Source organism: Scophthalmus maximus, chromosome 20 (assembly GCF_022379125.1).
Source record: "Scophthalmus maximus strain ysfricsl-2021 chromosome 20, ASM2237912v1, whole genome shotgun sequence".
Taxonomy (NCBI): domain Eukaryota; kingdom Metazoa; phylum Chordata; class Actinopteri; order Pleuronectiformes; family Scophthalmidae; genus Scophthalmus; species Scophthalmus maximus.
Genome location: NC_061534.1, coordinates 15,281,086 through 15,303,370, shown reverse-complemented (window position 1 = coordinate 15,303,370; position 22,285 = coordinate 15,281,086). Strand labels below are relative to the sequence as shown.

Sequence of the window (22,285 nt, the reverse complement as noted above, 5' to 3'; positions counted from 1 at the left end):
CTTGTAGCATGTAGCAACACTTAGAACACATGTCAACCTATTGTAATGAGATGTACATATTGTAAATTATGTTTAATTATATCACACGTATGAGGATGTCACTACTTATTATGTGCCTAATTTAACTGTACTTTTGGTAATATGTTATTATTATATATTTTTAAGTAGAAATGCCTAACCAGGGACAGGGGTTGTATATTAGCTTAGAAACCCTTTCTGTGACACATCTGTATCGTGTATCGTGTTATTGTAACCTGGTGCAATGTTTTTTGCATTTTCAAAATGTGTGTAGTGTAAAATCTTATCTTTTTTAGAATAAGCCTTTACTTACCAGTGTAAAGTCGTAGAAAGTTTAGATCACTCTGCAGAACTCTACTTGGGTGCAGTACCTTTTTTTTATTTTTTTTATATGTATTCGTTTTAATAATTATGCCAAACGAAGCGTCGTGATTGGCTGCTGGGTCGCCCGACGTCACGCGCAGCTCCGGCCGCCGGAGGAGGAGGAGGGGGGCGGGGGAGAGGGCTCACTTGCGCTCAGCCCGCGTCCTGCTCGACTTCTCCCAGGACAGCGAGCCCCCGGCCCCCGTCCGGAGCGTGAGGACAGCGAGCCCCCGGCCCCCGTCCGGAGCGTGAGGACAGCGAGCCCCCGGCCCCCGTCCGGAGCGTGAGGACAGCGAGCCCCCGGCCCCCGTCCGGAGCGTGAGGACAGCGAGCCCCCGTCCGAGGCCGGATGAAGGAGCGCGTCGCAGCGGGACCCGTGTGGAGCCTGTCGTCTTCTCCGCCGCGCTCGCGCTAACACGCTGTCGACGCGCGCTGCGGCTTTTTCCCTTTCGACGCGACGTCCGCGGGAGGGAGCCGCGTCTCGAAGTTTCCCAAGATGGACTTCGACCCGGTGCTCGGGAAACTTTCCGTAAGTAACCGCGACAGTGACGGTCGAGCTCGCGCGGGTCCGTGGGACTGACGGGGGGTCGCGGAGCTGCCGCTAACGGTCCGAGCGTGTGTGTGTGTGTGTGTGTGGGGGGGGGGGGGTCGTCGTGTGCGCGCCCTCCGCGCCGCACTGGGACGCACTTGGGCTTGTTATTGATCGGAAGAAACAAACAAACAACAACAACAACAACAACAAACAAAAAAAGCCCCAAATAAACGTGGTAACACGCTGTCGCCGCGCGGCTGCGGGAGAATTGAAATAACACACAGACACAGACTGTTCGACCGAGCTGGAGCCCGCGGCGGACAGCGTCCCCCCCCCCGCCCCCCCCCCCCCCCCCCCCCCCCCCGCCGTGACACGGGAGCTGTGAACTTGTGTGAGTAGATGAGACAGGCCCGTTCATTCTCCCGCAGGAGCACACACACACACACACACACACACACACACACACACACACAGAGCAGATAACAACACGGTGTTTGTTGTTGTGCTTGTTACCAACTGAAGCTGTACTCACCTGAAGCTTGTTGGCTCGGTGCAGTACACTACATGTGCTGTATCATTCACACAGCCCCCCCCCCAACTGTAAAGCCACCATCTGTGTTGGACATCATGTGGTCATATTGTGCAGACATGGAGCGTATGATGGCTCTTGGCCTGTCACAGCGGATGTAGCTGGCCCTATAGGTGCTATTAATAGTGCGGCGCAGCCAGGGCCTGCTGTGGAGTGCACTTCTGCTCCGAAAAGGAGTTTAAATCACATTGTGCGAGCGCTCAGCGTGAGAACCACGGGTTCAGTAACACGTCTGGACGCCGTAATCAGTTCGACCCCTGAGAAGCCGAGGAACCAACTTGCCAGTTAGTCAATTAAAGCCACAGTCTCTCAAAAGTCTCTTTTTTTTTCCATACAGGATCATTCCACTCTGGAGCCTTCACAGAGAAGTCTTTTCATTCCTGCACTGTTGTTTTTTCCAACTGTGCAGCACCAAAAGCCTGACACGATGAGTACTGTGAGCTCACTGTAAGGCATTCAAGCGTAACTACTTATTAATAGTCCTTTGGATTAATTAAAAAAGAAACAACATATGAGTGACTCTCACTTGCCTTCGAACACTTGAGCTTATAGTTGCAGTGAAAAGACGCAGAAAACGAATCGTGGTTCTTAATGACAGAGCAAAGTAAGCCTTTTGCGACTTTTGTAAGAGCAACAGTGTTGGACATCACACTGCCTACTGTGGCTTTGCTCATGGAAAATTTGCAGCAGTTAAAGTCAATGTGACTTCTGCCCGATGTGCCCGGAGCGTCGGTGTTTGTTATCTTTGTTGTCGGAGCTGCGTTTTTAAGTCCTGCAGTGTTCCATTACTGGAATCAGATTTACTTCTCCGGGTGGCAAAGTCAATGTTTATCTCTTCTGTAAACCACAGTACATTTCTGGAGGCCTTGCCAGCAGGCCTTGTTGCTACGGGACTACAAGGAAACTTCACCCCCACCCCTCCCCTTTACCCCTCTCTCTCTCTCTCTCTAATCCCCACCCCCTCAAATTGCCTTGAGTGTACGTGCCTGGCTGTCCAGTAAACTTCCTGTCTCGAGTACACAGATATGCTGATATTAGTGGCATCAGTTTACTTCTTAGAATTGCCATGCCCATGCAAATGTACACAAGATTGCTATCTGTCCGGGTGTGGTTTCACACAGGAAATACTCCCGTCCCCCCTTCCCCCGTCCCCCGTCCCCCCCGTCTCAGTGGACAACACAGAAAAGGGCAGGACGGACATCTGGGACAAATTGGACAAGTCGCCAAACTGCGTCGCTGGGGGACACAGCGACAGCAGTGGTCAACAAACGGGTCCGCAGAGTTCTGAGTACTGTAGCCGCTGCTCCGCATGTGAACGGTACTAACCGAGCCTGTGGCTTAGAGAAGCTCCAGTACATGGACAGTGAATGATGCAATGCAGTGCAACCCACACATACCAGGTGGCTGCTTGCCCTTTTTTGTGTTTGCACGACACAGCAAGTTTCCTAGTGTTGACAAATTTCCCGTATTCCAGAGAGCAGACACATTATGTGACGCCTTATTCTCGTTTTATCGATGGCGGACGGATGATTCTGTAGGAACCTGTTGCTGCGGCTGCTGCTGCTGTTGTGGTTGGCAAGGTGAATCCCTCTCCAGTTATCAAAGGCCTACTGACTCACTCGGGGAGTGGCACCTGTTCAGGTGTTTTCTGCTCACGTAATGCATACCAATGGAGGCAAGTCAGCGCTCACACATGAACGGTCCAGCTTGAGATAAGAGGGGAAAATTCACTGTGTGTCGAACATCACCAGGTAAACAGATTAACAGGCCTGGTAGCTGCCTTCATTCTCCTCACTCCCACGGATTGTTTAACGTGTGAGCTGGGGGGGGGGGGGTGTGAACTGTGTAATGTCGTTCACAATGTTTTATGTCTTTCTGACGGAAAAAATAAAGTTGAACTTTCACATCACAGCCTCGTCATGGGGCTCTGCCATCACATGAGTCACAGGTAATCCGTTCCCTCTGATGACATTACATTATGGACACTGGTTGCCAAAGGGTGCAGAACTACTCTCCGCTTTGTTTTTGTTTGTTTGTTTTCTTTAACACTAGCATCTATTTTGACTCTACTAGTTTTACTAAGTTTGAAGATGCAGGCGTTAGTTATATTTACCGTGCGGAATTCTCGGTCAGAGAGACATATGAAGAACCGTGCTTGGAGCTTAAATGATTTTGCACTATGATTATCAATGAATTGTTTCATTAATGTTTTTCAAACAAAAATACCAAACATTCTCCGGACCCAGCTTCTCCAACATGAGGATTTGTTGCTGTTTCACATAATATGAAATGAATGTCGTTGGAAATTGGGCTTTTATTTGCACAAAAAGTTCCCTCGTTTGACAGGAATTGTGATTGTTTTTTTCCCCACTAATATAGGACAAGATGGTCAATTGAGAAAAAAAAAAAATCAATAATCAAATGAACTGCTTCTCATTAGTTTAACGTGAAGGAGTTGGTCCATACTTAGGAGTTGGATAAATCCACGGATGTGGCAAGTTGAGTCAGCACGTGACGTCTCAGTGTCTTTTGCTGTTTTGTGAGGGATTTTCTTTGCAGGGAATCAGACGGTGAACACTGACCCATGTGGAATTGTTTCACAAAAAAACAAGTTCCTCCATGGCCCCAGTTTGCATCCTGGACTTAGCACTGCTGCCAGAGATGAGTGTGATTGGTTAAATAAACAGAATGGTAATGGGTGCAGCCACATCGCTGTGTGAATCAGGAGGAAGCCATTATGGAGAAAAATAATAACTAGAATTCCGTCATGCTCTATGTCTCAGCAACAGATTTGGGCAATTGTCAATCATCAAAATCTTAGGTAACTTGTATACTCAATTCAAGGTTTCAATAATTTTTCAAGCAAAAATACCAAACACCTAGTTACGGCTTATAAATTGGGAGGGGTTTACAACTTATAACAATATAAGCAATTTGTTGACTCCTCATCACAAATCTCCCCCTCGGATTGAGCTAATCTAACAGTATTCATCAGACTAAGTGATACTTGAAATCCTCATTAGTTGCCGCCCTACAGACTTGGCAGCTAAAAAAAATAGAGAGAAGATGACTATGTAGGCTGCATAAACATGACATAACATGACACCAGAGTGGCGTAAGGTTTGTGTCAGTGTTCCATCCTCTGACTTCCTGTTCTCCTGGATAAATGAACAGATTACAACAGCAGTGTGGCGTCTCAGAAACAAACTCAACCTTTGTCCAGAGAATGGACGTCTTGTTTAGAAAGACATAAATCCGACACAGATTCCAGCTATTGATGGTCCTTGTTGACCTGCTTCACCAGTCACATATTCTACATTTTTCCTGTGATGTGTTTATAGAGACGGCTATAAACTGTCGGCGCTTCACATACTTTTTTTCCCACTTTTACACAAAGACGAGCTTTAATGGCGCTAATGTGATTGTCTCTAGAGTGAGGGGATGGATTCCTGCACATACTTGAATCTATTAGTCACCCTTCCTCGCTCTTTTCATTCTCTCCCTCCTGGAGTTGTCTTGTGAGTCGCCTCTCTGCCCCGCCGTGAAGGGCCTAATCAGAAGTTGAAAAGCCTCAGTTAAAAGCCGTCCTGCACGCAAATCTCCAAATTCAATCTGTGAATGTTGCTGACGTTCAAAGGCAGTGTCCCTGCTTATCCCCTCCGCAACGTACCCTGTGAATCACATTGATGTTGTGTACACGTGTGAGCAACCGGCCCTTGGAAACCACAGAGACCACCTCGACCTCACAAGCGCAAACGTACTGCCAACTGTGCGTCACGCTGCACCTGCTCGCAACTCTTGAACCTTTCCAAACTTTCAGCGGGGCCCCTTTTCTTTTCAGCCATCACGACAACGAGCCAGCGTCAGAGTCACTTCCCTCACTTGCGGTTGGCTGAGCGACCGCCGGGAAGTGCATTACAACTGACGTCGCCACCGATTTGTTTTTGCTGTTTCTCTTTTTGCTCTGGTATGAAGGTGAATGTTACCTAACCTCCTCGTGACACACTGCGGCGCTCGTCTCATCGGCGGTGCGCACCTCCTGAGGAAACTCAAGAATTTGTGTCGTGGAGCGGCTGCTTCCTCGAGTTATAAATATCCAGCCTAGCGGATATGTTGTGTGGGTCTAATCGGGTGCTGGGCCTGCTCTGAGGCAGGCTGCTGCGGAGGAACAGTTTGGAGCTGAACCCTGCATGAAGCCTCTGTATTGTCTCAAGCTTCCTGTGCTCCCTGAGAGGAGGGGGCTGCCGCATTTCACACGCTCCCACACATACACTGTGTGTGTACTCTTATTGTATGTGTGCGTGTCACGGTCGATGTGCGCGTTTTGTCGCGCACCAGTTTGGTTTTCACACTTTCTAGTGTGACTGCTTCAAGCTGGCACCGGGAATCATTCAGCTTTATAATGATGAATGTACCCGAGCTCGGCTGAGCTTTGGATTTATATACAGCTCGTCGCCAGTGTCAGACTTCTTTCACTTGACATACGCTGGGTTGTACTCGTCTTCATTGTATAACTCAAAATGTCAGCGTAATTTATCACTCAAGGAAAGTCATGCGTGGTCGACCACCCCCCTCCCCCCCGCCTGCTTTCACTGAACACCAGGATTTATCTGTAAAGCAGAGCTCGCAGTGCGTTCACTGTCCTGTCAAGGTCAGCCTGGAGGAATCTGAATTATGTTGTAACATATTGAATTAGAATATAATTTAGGACAAATTGTATGTGATCAGTCATCTTGTATAATAAGTTGGGGTATGTCGGTTGAAATAGTTTTTTTTTTTTTAAACTAATGCCAAGCTTTTACGTTTTTCACTTTTAAACTAATACAGAGGACAAACGTCGTATTGCATTGCTGCTCTGTTTGGTTTTGTGCTGTAAACATGTAATTATGTACAAACATAAATTAAACAGTTGAGAAGTTATGGGTGATAAATGACGTATGGCATTAATATATCAAGCGGATGAAAAGCTATTCCTTTGGTTTTGAAAAAGACATGTATAGAAGAATACATAGAATTAACTGGAACTGGGCAAACTGGTTAGTTGATTGATCAATTAATCGATTACTCGATCTGCTATTTCACTTGTCCGTTATGTTTTCAAGCAAAAACACAAAAAAGGGGTTTCTCAGCCTCTCAAATGTGAGGATTTGCAACTTTTCTTTTCCATTCAAACAAAAATTGACAAAAAAAAACCAAAAATTTTGATATCTCTGCCATGTTGTGAAAAGGCATTTCTTGACTTTTTTTTTGCAATTTCATAGACAAAATGGTAAACCAGTTAATCTAAAAAAAATTGTAGTTAGATGAATCAATAATGAAAATAACATTAAGCCGCATTCCTACATCTGACTACAGCACAACACATGACGTCAGAACTTATTTATTCAGTTAGACAGGACAATTGGATAATTAATCTAAAAAGCAAAGCTGAAGAAACCCCCCCAAAATGTGACTATTTGTTCAACACCTAGAAACACGATTATCACAGAGGTCTTGATTTGAGATATGTTTGCATACATTCTGCCATCAGGTGTGCCTCTAAATAGTGGCTGCTGCAATACAGATACTGTACTGTCTCCACTCCAGACATGAGGTGGAGGAGGAAGGTTCTCTTCTCTCGTGGCCGTGGAGGCGGCGGTATGTGATAGAGACTGAACTGTGGTGAGGTCAGAGGAAGGCACATGTCATTGACATTTGAACCGAAGTAAGCTTTTCATGTTCCAAGTCATTTACGACGCGTTTCAAATCAGCAGCTGCAGTGAAACATGTTCATTCAAGCGCTACAGTGCTTGAATGTCACCAGAATGTTACAAATGACTAAAGTCCTCAATGTAGCTTGGAAATAAAGTAGTGATGGTCGGTAATCCGTGTTGGTTTACGTGGTTGTTGACTGGGAGCCTGAACCGTCTATAATCAGATATACCGATTAAGTTGTTAGGTCACTGGTTATCTTAGGTTAACCTCAGAAACTGGATATATAATCGGCTGCATAAACTACTCAGGGGCGGCTTCAGCTTTTTAACTGTCTTTCTAGTCAGTTGAAATGTGAGTGCATTAAAACTGCGCGCATTAAGATTGATCTGAATGGAGAGATATTTTTGGTCCAAACTTCCAGAGAGCTCTTCTGTCTCTGCCATCTTGTCTGAGAGTGTGACCGTACAATATCACAAATATCCAACAGTTGATGGGTAGAAAAGGAGCGGCTAATGAGAAACGCATGATGGGGAGAATCAGGTCCTACTCCGGATACAGGAGTGTAATGGGGTGCATCGTGTCTTCCCTTATCAGCAGGCTATGATTGAAATCATCTGTCCAATATGAAATGAAGAGTCTCGCTTGGTTCATTTGCTTGTGTATGCGTTGTGTTGCCTCGTGTGCAGTCGAGTTGAGTTCCTCGCATTTTCAGTTTCTGCCCCTTTTTTTTGGATTCATATATAATGGAGGTCACTGTAATTTCCTCTGGAATATGGAGTGATCACAGCCCCCTAAATGGCCCACTGATAACCTGGGTCAACTGAGAGGATGTCCTGTCATTTAGTCACAAACGCATTCTCAGTGTACACGGCGTTTGTGCCAAGGCCATTTGGAAGAACCCGGGGGTGTTTATAAGGAAGTGCAGGGAAGCCACTGTTGTCAGATAAACAGGAGGTCTCTCATTATTTTATTGTGACTTTTATTAGTTTAACTTGCGTCCACACGAGCACAGTACTAACCTGTCATACATGCGGACTGGAAGCGTGACAATGGGACACTGTTCTACCAAATCCTCTGCGGCCCCGGCCCGCTCACTGTACAGAGGATGGAGGAGGCTGTGAAGTGGAAGCACTTCGGCCGGGGTTTGGAGAGTTTCCAGGGATTGTGGGTTTGGAGGGCCCTCTGCACTGAGGTTACGGTCACTCCAGTCTTCCTCCTCCGCTCGGTTGTGGAGGTAACGCTTGGCCACATTGTGGCTGCCCCACAGCGTTTATGTATACAGTGCATTTGTGCTCATGTAGTTTAGCAGCCTGAGGATATTAGAGTGGACACCGGTGGATGGCCTTGTTCGGATTTCTCGTGCGCAAGCAGGCTGTGTCTGACAAATGGTACAAATCAGGATTCCCGCACACAAAGTTGACTGTTTATTTCAAAATAAAAGCAGGGTGGTTGTTTTGGATTGTCACATTAGCACATGGAGGCTAATATCACTAAAAACTTCCTCTGAAACCACTCTCATTATCACTAGTGAACTTTCTTTTTTTCTCATTAGAGCTGAAACAATTCAATTAGTTGATTGATTGAATAGTTGAACACCAGAAAATGAAGGAAATCAACCATCAAATATTTTGGTTATCGATTAGTCATTTCAGTCATTTTCAAATGATCCAAACATTACCAAGTTGCAGCTCCTATATTGTGAGCATATGGAGCTTTTCTCTGTTTTATATTACTGTAAACTGAAAAGCTTTGGGGGTTTTGGACAGTTGGTTGGAAAAATAAGACGTTTGAAGACATCACATTTGGCTCGAGAAAATTGTTCGTACAAGTTATTAAACAAAACGTTAGAGATGTTCCGATAACATATTTCCCTTCCAGATACAGATTCAGATACCTGGACTCTGCTTTATCAGCTGATACCGAGTACAGATTACCAGTGCATTTTAAAAAAATTATACGTATGTATATTATCAGGTATTTTAACAGCTGTTTGCTACTAACCCAGTATGGAAATGATGATTGCTATCACTGTTGTTTGAACTGGCTCAGGTTAAACCCTTTGAAGAACAGATACATACAGAGAATTAATGCCATATAACTTTTATTTTCCAGTTTGAAAGACAGAAATAAATCTAGGGATAAATAAGAATTACTTCCTTTAAATAGCAATTAAAGTGCAGCCACAGCTTACAAAAATAAAAGACCTATATATACTATTAAGAAGTTTTCAACTGTACAGTGTCAGTATAAAACTGAATAAAACTTGGAATAAATAACAAAAACTGTTAATGTGCTGCCACAGTTTTAAATAATGAAATAGATTTAGTCCGTATCTTTCACAGTAACAGTATAAAACAACAATAAGATTCATGTCGCTGTTTTACTTATGGGTCTTTCCAGCGCGTAATATTGCCAATATACTATTGTCACTATCTCTAGTACGCCAGAAATGATGTCTTCTTCACGGCTCTATAAACAATATTTCACAGTGGCAATACAGCGCAACTGCTGTTTCACAACACATTTGCGTGTTCACCGTCGCCCGATCTGTCATTTTTCGGGAGTATCGAAGGTATTTCCGATACTGGTTATCGGAATTGGAACATCTCTACGAAACAGTGAATGGCTTCATCGCAAAAATCATGAAAAAATAATGAAAACAATTGACGGTAGCAGCTGTCCTTCCCTTTATGAGACACACTTGGATCTTCTGTGCAGCAGCCTTCAACTGCCCAACATACCAGGTGAGCTCCTGAGATCGGACACACCTGGAAATGTTTCGAATCACAGGCCCTGAAATGATGTGAAATGATGTCATCTCCGCACTGTCTCTGCACCTTCACCGTCAAAGAGACACGAGTTTTGACTTTTGGCCGCACTGATTTTGAGCTACTCACTGCTGGGTAAAAATAAATATTTTGCATTTTTTTGGGGTGGGAGGGCATTGATTGAAATTGATCATTCTCCTTCCGCACTGCAGACGTGTAGGGTTGCCTTCAGAGCAGCTCATTCTTTCCCAGCAACCCACCACCCTGCAGTCATACACATAGTGTATTCAAGTCTAAAGACTCTCCCTGTGTCATGCAAGCTGTTAGGCCCCCCATCCCCTCCCCTCCCCTCCTCTCTCATTTTTTCTCCCTCCCCTTTCCGTCTCTCTTCTGCCTCCCCACTCCCCAGAATGTTTGGATAGATCTAAATGGTGTGATTGTGACTGCTCTGCCGGTTGTCTGCCCCTCCACGTCTGCCTCTTAGCGTCTTTGGAAAGTCTGACGTGAGCAGAGGGAAGGGGAAAGGCAGAGAGAGAGGGTGGGGGGAAAGTTCTTTTGAGCAACAAGGCATGGCGGCCCTCCAGAGAGCCAAGTCCAGCTTTAGGAGCCGGTCTCAGCTCCAGCCTGTCCCTTTCTCTCCACCTCTGTCTGTCTGCTCTCAGCTCCTTTCTTCCTCTCGGTCTTCCCACACTTGTCTTTTCAGACAACGTATTCCCCCTAGAACGTCCCGTCTTCAACTTGTCTTCAATTTCTCGCTTTTTATCGGCCGTCCTCCGTCTCTTTCTCCCTCTCAACCTGGCCCACTCCACCCTAACCTGTTCCTTTCTCTCCTGGTCTAGCAGAGGTGGGGAGGGAGGCAGACAGGGGGGCTGGTGCACAGGAGAGACAAAACCCTCCAAATCTAGGCCTCTCTTTTACCCAGGAGGTGTCGCGTTGCGTTTGAGGCGCTTCGTGGCGGTGTCGCATGTCCCGGCATTCAAAGAGCCCGGCTTTAAGAATGTGGGTCATTTGAAGTAGAGGCACTAAAGTGTGTTGTTTGCCAGTGAATGGGGCCTTCTCACGTTGACATGGTGAAAAGCGTGTGAATAAACACCAGCGCCCAGGGGCCACACTAAAGTGTTCGGCTGTATTCTTCTTGGTACCCCACCTACACAAGCCTGTTATTATCTGGTACATGAATGGGTTTCTGGAATCACATTTGATATGGGCACCGTGCTGCCGTTGGCTGAGCTACCTTATCAAAAACACCCACAATAGAAGAAAACCGAGTTTCTGCTTCTTGAATCTTTCCTGTAAGAAAAACTAGAACTTTGCAGTAATTAAGTTTGGTTGCCTGTTGCACTGCAGGTAGTTGGTGTGTAGCTCCAGATCCTGCACACACGGGATTGTTTTGCCTCCAGTTCTGACCAGCTGCATGTCTCCCATAATTGCTTTCCCACGGCAGATGCTCAGATCAGATGGTTCAAATTAAGTTGCAGATTGCTCACACAAGGTTTCCTATGAAGATAGATTCTCCTCTTTACTGTCCTTCATCAAATGGGTGTGGGGTGGGTGAGTCTGTAAACTCTGGAATCACATAATAATGCAAGTAATTGTCTTTTTTTTACCATCCTCTCTGTCTCGCTCTTTTTCTCTGAATGCCTCAGGTGTTTGCGGCGACACTCATCATCGCGCTGGTGTGTCATGCAGCGGACCCCCCAGCATCTCAGTGGTCCAGCGGTGAATACAGGAACCTCACGCTTCGACGACACAGAACCTGCGTGGAGAATGAGCAGTACCTGCACCAGGGACTCTGCTGCCTCAACTGCCTGGCCGGTAAGGACGATCACGTCACACAGAATAAACGATAGCCGCACAGCTGCGATGGGTTCACACCAGCCGACCCATGAGCATTATTACAGCGCTCAGTTCTCAGTTGGACCACGCCCGTCTTCAAACTCAGCCTTCATTTAGATCTTGTCTACACACTTCTCCTGAACTGCATCTTGCACAGTTGTGACATTGTCGCGGCGGCAAAATCTAACAAAACCTACCAAAGTACTCGCAACTGTCTACAGTACACACATATACAAGGTGAAAACAAGACAGGCCCCCGCTGCCATGACAACTGAGTGTAATGTTTGGTTTCCTGCGTCGTAAAGCATAGATCTGTGTCTTCTAATATAAAAGAACCTGAAACCGAAGTCAAATTTAAAACCCACAACCTGAACTGTATCCCAAACGGGCTTTGCGAAGATTCTCGGCCTGGTCCGGAAAGAATTTGTGTCGGCCGGGAGCGGGAGGCCAACAATCTCAGCAAATAGACTGAAACAGAAAGTGAAGGGAAAAGTGCCGTGTATGAAGAATAGTTTATCGTCGTGTGAGATATGAAGAAGTAGCCAACATGTTCCTTTTCTGTGTAAATAATTTGGTGAGGCTGTTAACCTAGTTAGCCAAGATGCAATTACTGCGCACTGCTTCTAGCTGATTTCATTATTGAATTTACCATTCTGTCCTATTTTCTATTTAATCAGCTTAGGTTTTGCATTTCAGTTTTTTTTTCTTTGCTAGAAAACGTCACACTTTCTGGTTCACATTGTGTTAATGTGTTATTTCTAAAAACCCACACCCCTTTATTAAATTTGTTTGCACATTTCAAGGTGTTTGAAACCATCAGTGTAACTTTCATCAAATCGTTTTGTGTCTGTTTGACTGCAAAGGCTTTTTACAAATTCACGACTCTGCGTAACTTCAGAACAGCTTTCAACAACAATTTCTTTTATCTGAAAACATCATCAGTATCGACAAAAGTACAAAAAGATTCATGTGAGATAATGAATCAATAATAATAATGAATTAAAGCGGCACGCTGTGTGCCCGTGGCTCTGGGGTTGGATGACATTGGGATTCTGTGTTCTTTCATTCTTGCCAGATGGTCAGTTTTGACCACATGTTTCAAAAACCACTGTGACCACTTAATGGAATTAAATGTTAGCGTTTAGCTTCCATTTGTCAGTATGATCTTTAATGTAATCAGGCATCATGTTTTTGGCCTGGATGCACATTGAAAACCAGTTGGACCCTTGTCCAGTACCAGGACTCTCATTTACTGAATACTCACCAAGTTCAACCAAAGATGTCTTGTGCATCAGATAACATCCTGATAACATGAGTCAAGTGGTTTTTTTCACGGCATGCGTGAACAGAGAATAAAAACTCAAAGTATGACAATCGACCATTGGAGGAGGTCAGACAACTCTATGAATCAGTTCCTTTCCTCTGTAGTCACCAAGAAATGTGGACTTATCTTCATGGAAACCTGTCATCATGTCTAAAACGATTAATGATGTATAACTGCCCTCTGCACTTGTATCGATTCAATCTGCCCTTCTCTCCTCAGCTTAACTCCCGTCAGTTCACAGTTTAGAAGCACCTAACGTGGTGTGACCGTTTTAGTTGTTGTTCTGATTGTCGTCTCGTTTCATTCAAAGGATCCTTTGTGCAGAAGGCCTGCGAGAGGGACCAAGAACCAGGCATGTGTCTCCCCTGCGAGCACGGACAGACGTACACCGAGCACTCCAACGGGATGAACCGCTGTCTGCCGTGTACCCACTGCCGCCTAGGTAATGAGAATCACTACATCCTGACATGTGACCGTCATGATATCGTGTTAAAGTTTGATTGAGTCACTGAAAGAAAATATTGTTTGTCAAGTTTGTTTCTTTACAACCCTTTTCACACTTTTGGCTCCTTATTTATTGTAACATTTCCAAAGATTTGGGGTATACGGCTTGACATTGAGGTCCAATTGGCCAATCAATGTGAGACAATGCAATCTTTTCCCCCTCTATTAATAGAGCTAACATTTATATTCTTTAAAGATTTCACTGTAAGTTGAATATTTCTTGATTTTTTCATTGTTTGATTGTAGTAAATGGTATAAAAAAAATTTAGTTTTGTCTGTCTCACAATCCAAAATGCAAAGATGCTCCATTTACCGCTCCAAAAACCTGAAAATATAAATATCTCAGACGTAGGAACCAGTGAATTGTTTTAAGTCTATTATATTATTTGTTCACGGACAACTACAATAAGTATGTCGTGATCAGGTTGAACGAAGAAATAGCTTTGTCATATCTAAAAGCAGAAAACAAAGTCCCAGGTGGTTAAAAAAAAAGACAAGAAATTAAATAACACTGAACAATTAAAAAAAGAAATAACATAAAAGTGGAGTCTTCTGTAATCCAGTTTGTCCAAGATATAGTGTTTGGGGAAAGTTAACACCTTTTTGTCTGTGCCCCCTGCTTTTCAGATACACACTCATAAAAAAGTGATATTATGATGTTACACGGAGCAGCAGGGCGTGTCTTTGTTGTTTTGTTCTTTACACTGAGTGAGCAATGTGAGCATGCTGCCCGTCTCGGGAGACCTGCTTGTGTGTGCGTGTCTGTCCTACCTGGGTGAACTGGGTGTGGCTGTGTCTCATTGTCTCCCACACTGGGCGTCTTTGTGTCCAATGAAAGGCTGCAGCCACAGAAAAGAGACTAGTGTTACATAGGATGTGTTTTGTGCTCATTCATTGCGGGTTTTTAAAAAAGTAGAGCTTTGTGTGTGTTTTTGGCTCTAGTTTAAACCGATTTACGATTGGAAAAAATGGGTCAAAATGAACAGGAACCCTTTGCGCTTCAGATGGACTGTGCTGTTAAAACTGGCAGACCTCATGTTGAGATATGTCTTGTGTTTATTGGATGATTCCTTCATGGTGTCAGGCTGCGCTTTATCTTCATGAAGTTTAAGCTGTGATTTTTGCATACGTTCTTTCTAAAGCAAAGAATTTCGAAAAATGTTTTGGAGAATATTTTATTGGTCAAAGTGATCTTGATTTTCATTCAGAGCATGTTTTAATTAATTTCCACTTTTGAAAAAGAACAGAAAAAGCAGTTCATATTCAGTTTGGACCAAGCAGACCCTTTGCAGCCCCACCCTCTCTGCCCCCAACATTCAGACTTCTACAAAGCACCTGCCAATTTGATAAAATAACTAAATCAAGAAATACATTTGTTCTGCCCAAAACACCAGCTGCCTCCCAATTAGCTGAATATTGACTTGTTGCCAACTCTTGAGTGGGGTTTTTTTTCATATGGAGGTTTGTTTTTTTTGTCCCTAAGGCTTCCTATTTGAGGCCTTGTTCTTTTTTCTGCATGTGTTACATGGTAGTCAACACTCAGCATGAATATGTAACTGACCTACAATAGCATTTTCCTAAAAATTTGCTTCTGTAGCACAGTGAGAGAGTACTCCGCTGTCAACTGGGGATAAAAGTAACACAACAACACAACTTGGTTTCCACTCATCTGAATTAACAAACTGATAACTACTTGTACTTTGCCCTTTGTACAAAAACTTTTTTTTTTTAGAAATCAATAGTATCATTGTAAGAAAATTATAAAAATAAATTCACCCCATGAACATTTTTAACATTTTTTTAAAATCAGAAATATTTTCACAGTTAATCAGCTGTTTGTTATTGTCAAATATGTGGGTGATGTATCTGAGATGCTGGTGCGCTTCGGGGCTGATCATTCAAGAGCCAAGTTAGACAAGAAATTAAATTTTCCCAGTGTTTACACCCCATCTTTTGGATTTTTTTAATTTAACAGCCCCCAAGGGAAATTGTTTTATATTGGGAAATTAGTAATTACATTTAGATTATTATGACATTAAACTAACAACCAAACCCATTGTCCCCATTGGCATCATAGCAAGTGTTAACTGCTTCTGTAAACGCAATAGTTGAGTCTAGACTGTTGCCCCAGAAAAGTTGAAAAACAAGAATGTCATTAGTTAGTTAAAGATTAATTCCAGTTGTTGTTAAGGTGGAAGAGACAATCATTAAGCATACATACACTATAACCTAGTTAATTATTTAGTGCCTCTTACTTGCAAGCCCATTTTTTCCCCCACCTAGCACTCAGTCGTTGAACTAATTTATTGTGTTGTGCAGAACAGCACTGGTGTGTGACAAAATATACTGCAACTTGAATTGCAACACATCGACACTGGGGAGGTGGCATGTCCCGATGATGGTCAACCGTTAACGAAGGTCGACTGCTTCGTCCATCTGACGCTCTGTCCATCAAGTCGCTCTGTATTAGGGATCTCAACAATCATGGCATTTTTTAACCGATCAAGATCCGCTTTATTAAGCACCAACCCTGGGTCTGGCTGCAGAGCGCTGCAGCTGTGGAGCTTCACTCTAGACCCGAAACACATTACTATGGCGTTTATTTTGTTTCAAAACCTGCATACGTAGAAACCATGCATGCTTATAATACCAGAGAGCAGATTGTCAGGTATCTTCTAACACCAGCCAACTATGCCATCCCTGTAAAACAAATGGCAGTAGCCCCTATAAAATGGACCTTTAAACTCTTTGTTCTGGCTGGGAACCGGCAGATGTGAACTTTGTATCTTTTGGCCAAGTTATTTTTCTCTCACCTGTGGAAAAGTTGACGTAACACGTATCCTCATTCAGTTGAAATGAATATGTGAAAAGCTATTTGATAGTTATTTAATACTCCAAAGAAAAGACTATTATTGAGCTGAATAATGTTGATAAAAATGGAGGAAAAACAGTGTGGATGATATGTAGATAGTAAGAAACTGCACACATTTTGCTACCAAAATCTGCGTAACATTGACATTTGTCCCTAAATGGCGAGCATGGCTCTGTGGAAGCTCGTCCCGTGGAGGTGGACTGCTGGCTTGTAATTCATTTTGATTGCGTCTTAAAGGCTCAGGCTGCTGTCTTTTAGCTCTGAATTTAATAAACGAGCCATGCCAGATTCGCCATCCCTAATTATCCTGTTAAATTGAGGCAAAACTCTCTAACAGGAAGACAAAATTGGAAACTCAATTATCTAACTTTTTTTTTTTTTTCTTGCAAAAGATACCACATAATTGCAAACGGACGACAAATTAGCCGAAAAGTCCACCACCTTCTCTGTCATTTAACGCGTGGTCACTGGTTTGATGAGGACACTTATTAAAAACTGTATACTCCTCTCAAAGTCAGATGAATCTCTTTACATGTTGCTCCCTCTGGGTTGACCGGTCATTTCTGCTTCTCTTGAACTGCTCACATGGAACGGTTTGTGATAACAGATGCGTTGGGAATACTGCTTTTCATTTTGCTGTTGAGGAATGCAGCGGCTGGTATGCTGCAAGTGAAAATAAGATATTTGCCTCTGTATGTCTGATAATCAGTTGGAAAAAGCGGATCGTTTTATCATATCACATGATTTCATATCTGTCTGTGTATTAAATGTTTGCACTTGCTGAACTCATTATTTGTGGAACATTTTCAGACTAGCCCCCCCTTCATCTCTGTATAGATCTGTTTAATCAGATTTCTGTCCCTTGTCCCTCCTTATGATATTAATTTATGATGTGTCTGCTGTTTCACCTTTCTCACAATGTTCTGAACTGTTCACAGATGAAATTGAAACTGCGTCATGCACCACGACGACGGACACCAAGTGCCAGTGCAAACAGGGCACCTTCTGTGTACCAGATCAGGCCTGTGAAGTCTGCAAACGATGTGCCAAGTGAGTGAAGACATTTCACTTTGTTATGACTTCAAAAGAGAAACTCGGTCAATTTTACAGAACAAAGCCTGTTTGGAAGGTCTGGGCGTTTGTTTGAAAAAGATGGAGAAAAAAAACACATTTATAGATATTTGTGGAAATGTATTTATCCCATCTACAAAATTACAGGTGCAAACCAGGAGAGGAGGAGGTGAGGAAGTGCACTCCCTTTTCTAACACAGTGTGTCGCAAACGGGACCCGTCCCCTACCAAATCCTCCCCGGCCCTTCCTACACCGACACCTTCCTACACACCCGACACAGGTAACGTCACCATTCCACGCAAAGTCCACTGCTTAGAATTAGAGATTGCTGTATCTGTACTCCTTTCCTGATTTATTTCTCTCCTTTTTTTCAGCTGTTCCTATATGTGTATCCCTGGCCATCATCCTCATTTTACTCATTGGACTGGCTGTGTGGTGGTTCAAGTTCAAGCAGCATTCATGTGAAATTCCATGTGAGTTGACATCATGTACTGTACCTTTGCACTGCAGTTTTTCTCATTAAGGATGTATTCATAATCTTATGTTTTGAATTTCAAACAGGTTCAAAGAGCCATTGCGACTCCAGTGAAATCGTGAAGATTCCCATTGTAAGTTATGGCTTTGGTTTTGTGTGTATTTCTGTCACATTGTTTTGTGGTTGGTTGTTATTTTGCGTCAGCAGTCAGAATTAGCAGATATAATCTGTGATAGATTATTCATCCTGTAACTTTCTACTGGACAGGACGAGAGCGGAGCCACAGCAGAGGAGAGGCAGAATAATCAGAATGCAGGTCTGGAGGGCGAGGAGCCCCGCCCGGAGTCTCGACCCCTGCTGCAGGAGACCCAGGCTGGGATAACCAAGTCGGCTCCCCTGGAGGATGAGGACCGAGGACTAGGGGACAGTCTACCCAACACCACAAGTTCATCACAAACGAGCCTGTCAGCCCTGCCCACCGCAGCTTCCTCTGGCAACACTCCACACCAGAGCCCCACTGCCTTCAGACAACCCCCCACAGACATGGTGAGGGTAGTAGATAAGAAGCATCAGAAAGATCTTGTGTTTCAAGTCTGATAATTCATTTCCACATGTTAATCACTTTGCCACACTCCGCTCACATCTGGATTTTCCCATCTTTCAGGAGGATCCTCTGAGTCGTCGACTCGTGCCACTCCAAGGTAAGATATCTGCCTGGGGAGGGGGACATTTCCACTCGCGGAATCGTTTTTTTTTTTCTTGTTCATTTCATTTTTCATGCCACTTGAGTTCCCCTAAAAGGCTGCATGCTGTAAACAGAAAGCCACACAGTTTATTACAGTTCGTGTCAGTCCAGAGGGAAATCAAATAAACAGTATCTCCTCAAGATCTCACATTAGCTGCTTGATAGATTAATAATCTCATGACGGTCAGGCCATGTCCTTCAGGGGTTTGGAACATGCAGTGTTTTTCTTTTTGCCATTTTTTTTTCTCATGCTAAATTTAAAAAGACACGGCATTACAGATTTGTTTGATCCTTTGAATTTTTTGTGTATGCATCCCCTGAAGGGAAATTTCCTAGCGCATATATAAACAATGTGTACATTGTTGCCACATTTATTTAAGTATTCAACTTAGTTGCAAGATAGTTTAGACAATTTACTATAGGTCCATTGTAAGAGAATACATAGGGATTAAATGACAAGATATCTGTCCGCCAGATTGTATGGTGTGCTTCTTAAACGTGCTGTTTCTCGGTTTCTCAAAGGGTCAGAAAAATCCCTGAAGAAGAGCTTCGATCTGTTTGACGAGTACCTGGATGTGCGGATCCACAACAAATTCTTCAGAATGATCGGAGTCAGCGATAACAACATTCGGATTGCAGAGAACGGCGCCCCCGGCGACAAAGTTTACGAACTGCTGAAGAACTGGATGCAGAGGCAGGGACTGAAGGCCGACATCAACGACCTGCTGGACGCTCTGCTGAGCATGGACCAGCGGCGCTCGGCGGAGAGCATCGCCTCCACGGCCCTGCAGAAAGGCTACTATAAGCACGCAGATGCACCCTGAAGGTCAACGGGGACAGCGAGTGAAGGCAAAACACTTAATACAAGACAAAATTAAAAAGCACACTGTGTCTCACGAACAGGCGTACCTCTTTGTGGCTGAGCGGCCATGTTTTCAAAAGCCAGTAGTTTTTAAAAAGAAAAAAAAAGACAAAAAGGGGAAGGTCGAGTCACACTGATCAGCGCTCTGAGGTGGTCGACTCTCTGCCAAACACTGAGGCGTAATAATGAACGAGAAGAAGAAAAAGGTTTGCTGTCAAATTCAAAAGCATTACCGCCAAAGACGACCCAGCCATAAGGACATGAAGAAAACATGAAGGCATCAAACTTCCGCAGGCAGAGGCAGCTGCGTGTTTCCATACTGTAGCGAAGCCACATGTGGCCAAATACCGAAAGCTTGCACGTCTCTGAGTGTGTGTGTGTGTGTCGCTCATCTGCTCCTCTACTCAGATCATAGCACGCTACCTGGAGACGAGGATATACACTGGTTTGTAGGGTGGCAGTGGGGTGGGAGTGGCATTAGCTATGTCACTATTACTGTGCCTCATTGATGCACTGACCTCTGGCACATGTAGGATTTGAAACTACAATATTGCTATTGTGTTGTTGTTGTTTTTTTTGTTGTGTGTGTGTGTGTGTGTGTGTGTGTGTGTGTTTGTTTTGTATTTTCCTGAAAGGAAAATATCTGTTTGTTACGCCGACAGTTAACGTGCAGCCTTACTTATCATGAACTTTACCTCTTCCATGCCGTTCGATCATCCAAATTGACTTAGGTGTAATTCTTAATGATTATGATTTCATTCATAGAGTGTAGCGATTCAGAGATGTCCGATTTTGTACAATCATGCACATCATCGAAACTCTTTTTTCGTGTCCGGACTTTTACATGTTCAGTGTAACTGCTCACACATGACGTTGGACAAGGAATTTTACACAAGCTGTTCCCGTTGGAACAACTCTCGATAGTTTAGTAAAAAAAAAAGTTTTCTGTAATATTTTCAAGTAAGTTTGAAAACTTCACAGGTCGTTTTATTTATTGATATATTTATTTTAATGAATAATGGTTATCTTTTATTATTTATACCATTGCCAAAAGCGAACCCTGGAAACCAAGCACATTGTCTGTTTATTTTGTGATGATGTTTAGCTGCAAGGCAAAATGACTGACATGAGATTTTTCAAGGTGTGGTTGCAAACGCGTGTTCTGTCGAAGCTACTACTCGTTCCCGTTCCCCGCACCATGTTCAAGCGGCGCTCCTTGGGCCCACACTGTTGATCTGTCCACGTTACATGTGCCATTTCCTCACTAATGAGTTATCATCATCATGGATCACCGCATTGAAGCTCTCTTGGTGCCGAATGAGTTGGAATGTGTGACAGTTAGTGGTTGAGGCGACATCAGTCTCAGAAATGGAGGACTGACCCATTGAGTTCAGCTGTTAACCAAGTAGTCCTCCTGGACACATCAGCGCTCGACTCGGGGTGCAGGTACGGATTGTGTCGTCTTAGTTAGACTCGGCAAAGATGAAGGAAACCATTTCTGGGTTCATGAAAAAGAAAAAAAAAGATGCTTAGATGTATTTCCTCAATTTTGTGTAATGTACATAAAAAGGTCCAGAGAGCATTTAAGCCTCAAAATGCATACGTGTATATGCGGCTCTATTAACAAAGCAAAATGAATATAGTGAGGTATGAAGTTATCAGAGACACGCAGACCAGAGTGGTGCAAGTTCATGTTTTTAAACTAGAACTCACCCATTTCTTTTTGCCTGCAGTCTCTTATGTAAAAAAAGTTACAGAGTTATATATTATTGCTGCAGAGTGATGCTACAGTGCTGGCACTGCCATCTATTGACAGACAATGAAAATACAGCCTGCATCAATTTCTAGGGACCCTCCTGCTTTTTTTCACTTAACATTCTTACTTTTACTAAGTTTTTTTATTTTTTATTCATCCATTTCTCAACTCACAGCCTTTCTGTCTTTTCTGAAGTAGCACAGCAGTGAAAGGGCTTCAGTGCATGTTCAAGTGAATGTTTGTCTCTTTTTTTATATACATATATACACACATCTGTTTTTTAACCTTTATGTATTTCAAAGTCCTAAGCTGTTCAATAGACGTCCCTTGTGTAAAAACTTTCTTTTCAGTGTTGCTGTTAAAATCATTTCCCCCCACCTTAGTTATTGGTTGCTTGTCATGGATTTCAGATTTTTAAATTATGCAAATACAATAAACGCTGTTTTTATGTCAATTTCAAATAAATGTTTTGTACAGTTACTTTTGATTGGAATTGCGGATTTCCTTTTTTTGATCTGTTGTTTAAACCTGACAAAAGTCTTGAATATAACACGTCAATATGGCAATTTAAATTTGAACCACCGCTCTGCCAGATAGTCAAATTTTCAAATATAATCAATGAGATCCCAAGACAGAAGTGGATTTATTTTTGTTTCATACCACTTGAAAAGAAGAGGATCACAGATTATCTAAATCTTTTGACTTCAAAATCTTAGTGTTTACAGAATTATCAATGAGGGTAATTATCTTTATACATATGTTACTTTAAATGTCACGTTACCTTAAAGGTGATAATAAAAGAAATATAAATGCAATTTATTATTATTATTATTATTACATATGTCTAATATTGAGAAATAGCTATGGTTATGATA

At 43.3% G+C, this 22,285-nt stretch overlaps 1 protein-coding gene across 1 annotated transcript; it reads left to right on the top strand.

Moving 5' to 3' along the window:
• Window positions 1-591: 591 nt before the first annotated feature.
• On the top strand, window positions 592-21,890 carry tnfrsfa (tumor necrosis factor receptor superfamily, member a). The gene is made up of 10 exons (XM_035607804.2): window positions 592-910; window positions 11,611-11,779; window positions 13,435-13,566; window positions 17,439-17,550; window positions 17,719-17,852; window positions 17,947-18,045; window positions 18,134-18,180; window positions 18,315-18,593; window positions 18,712-18,748; window positions 19,315-21,890. The coding sequence occupies exons 1-10, from the start codon at window positions 878-880 to the stop codon at window positions 19,614-19,616; spliced, it is 1,344 nt and encodes a 447-aa protein (XP_035463697.2). The 5' UTR covers window positions 592-877; the 3' UTR covers window positions 19,617-21,890.
• Window positions 21,891-22,285: the final 395 nt, after the last annotated feature.

What these genes read in the sequence shown, in the direction of transcription:
- tnfrsfa (XM_035607804.2), top strand. Translation starts at nt 878, where the DNA reads ATGGACTTCGACCCGGTGCTCGGGAAACTTTCC. An exon ending in GTCTGCAAACGATGTGCCAA is followed by an intron (nt 17,551 to 17,718) that starts GTGAGTGAAGAC and finishes ACAAAATTACAG; the next exon opens with GTGCAAACCAGGAGAGGAGG. An exon ending in GCATTCATGTGAAATTCCAT is followed by an intron (nt 18,046 to 18,133) that starts GTGAGTTGACAT and finishes AATTTCAAACAG; the next exon opens with GTTCAAAGAGCCATTGCGAC.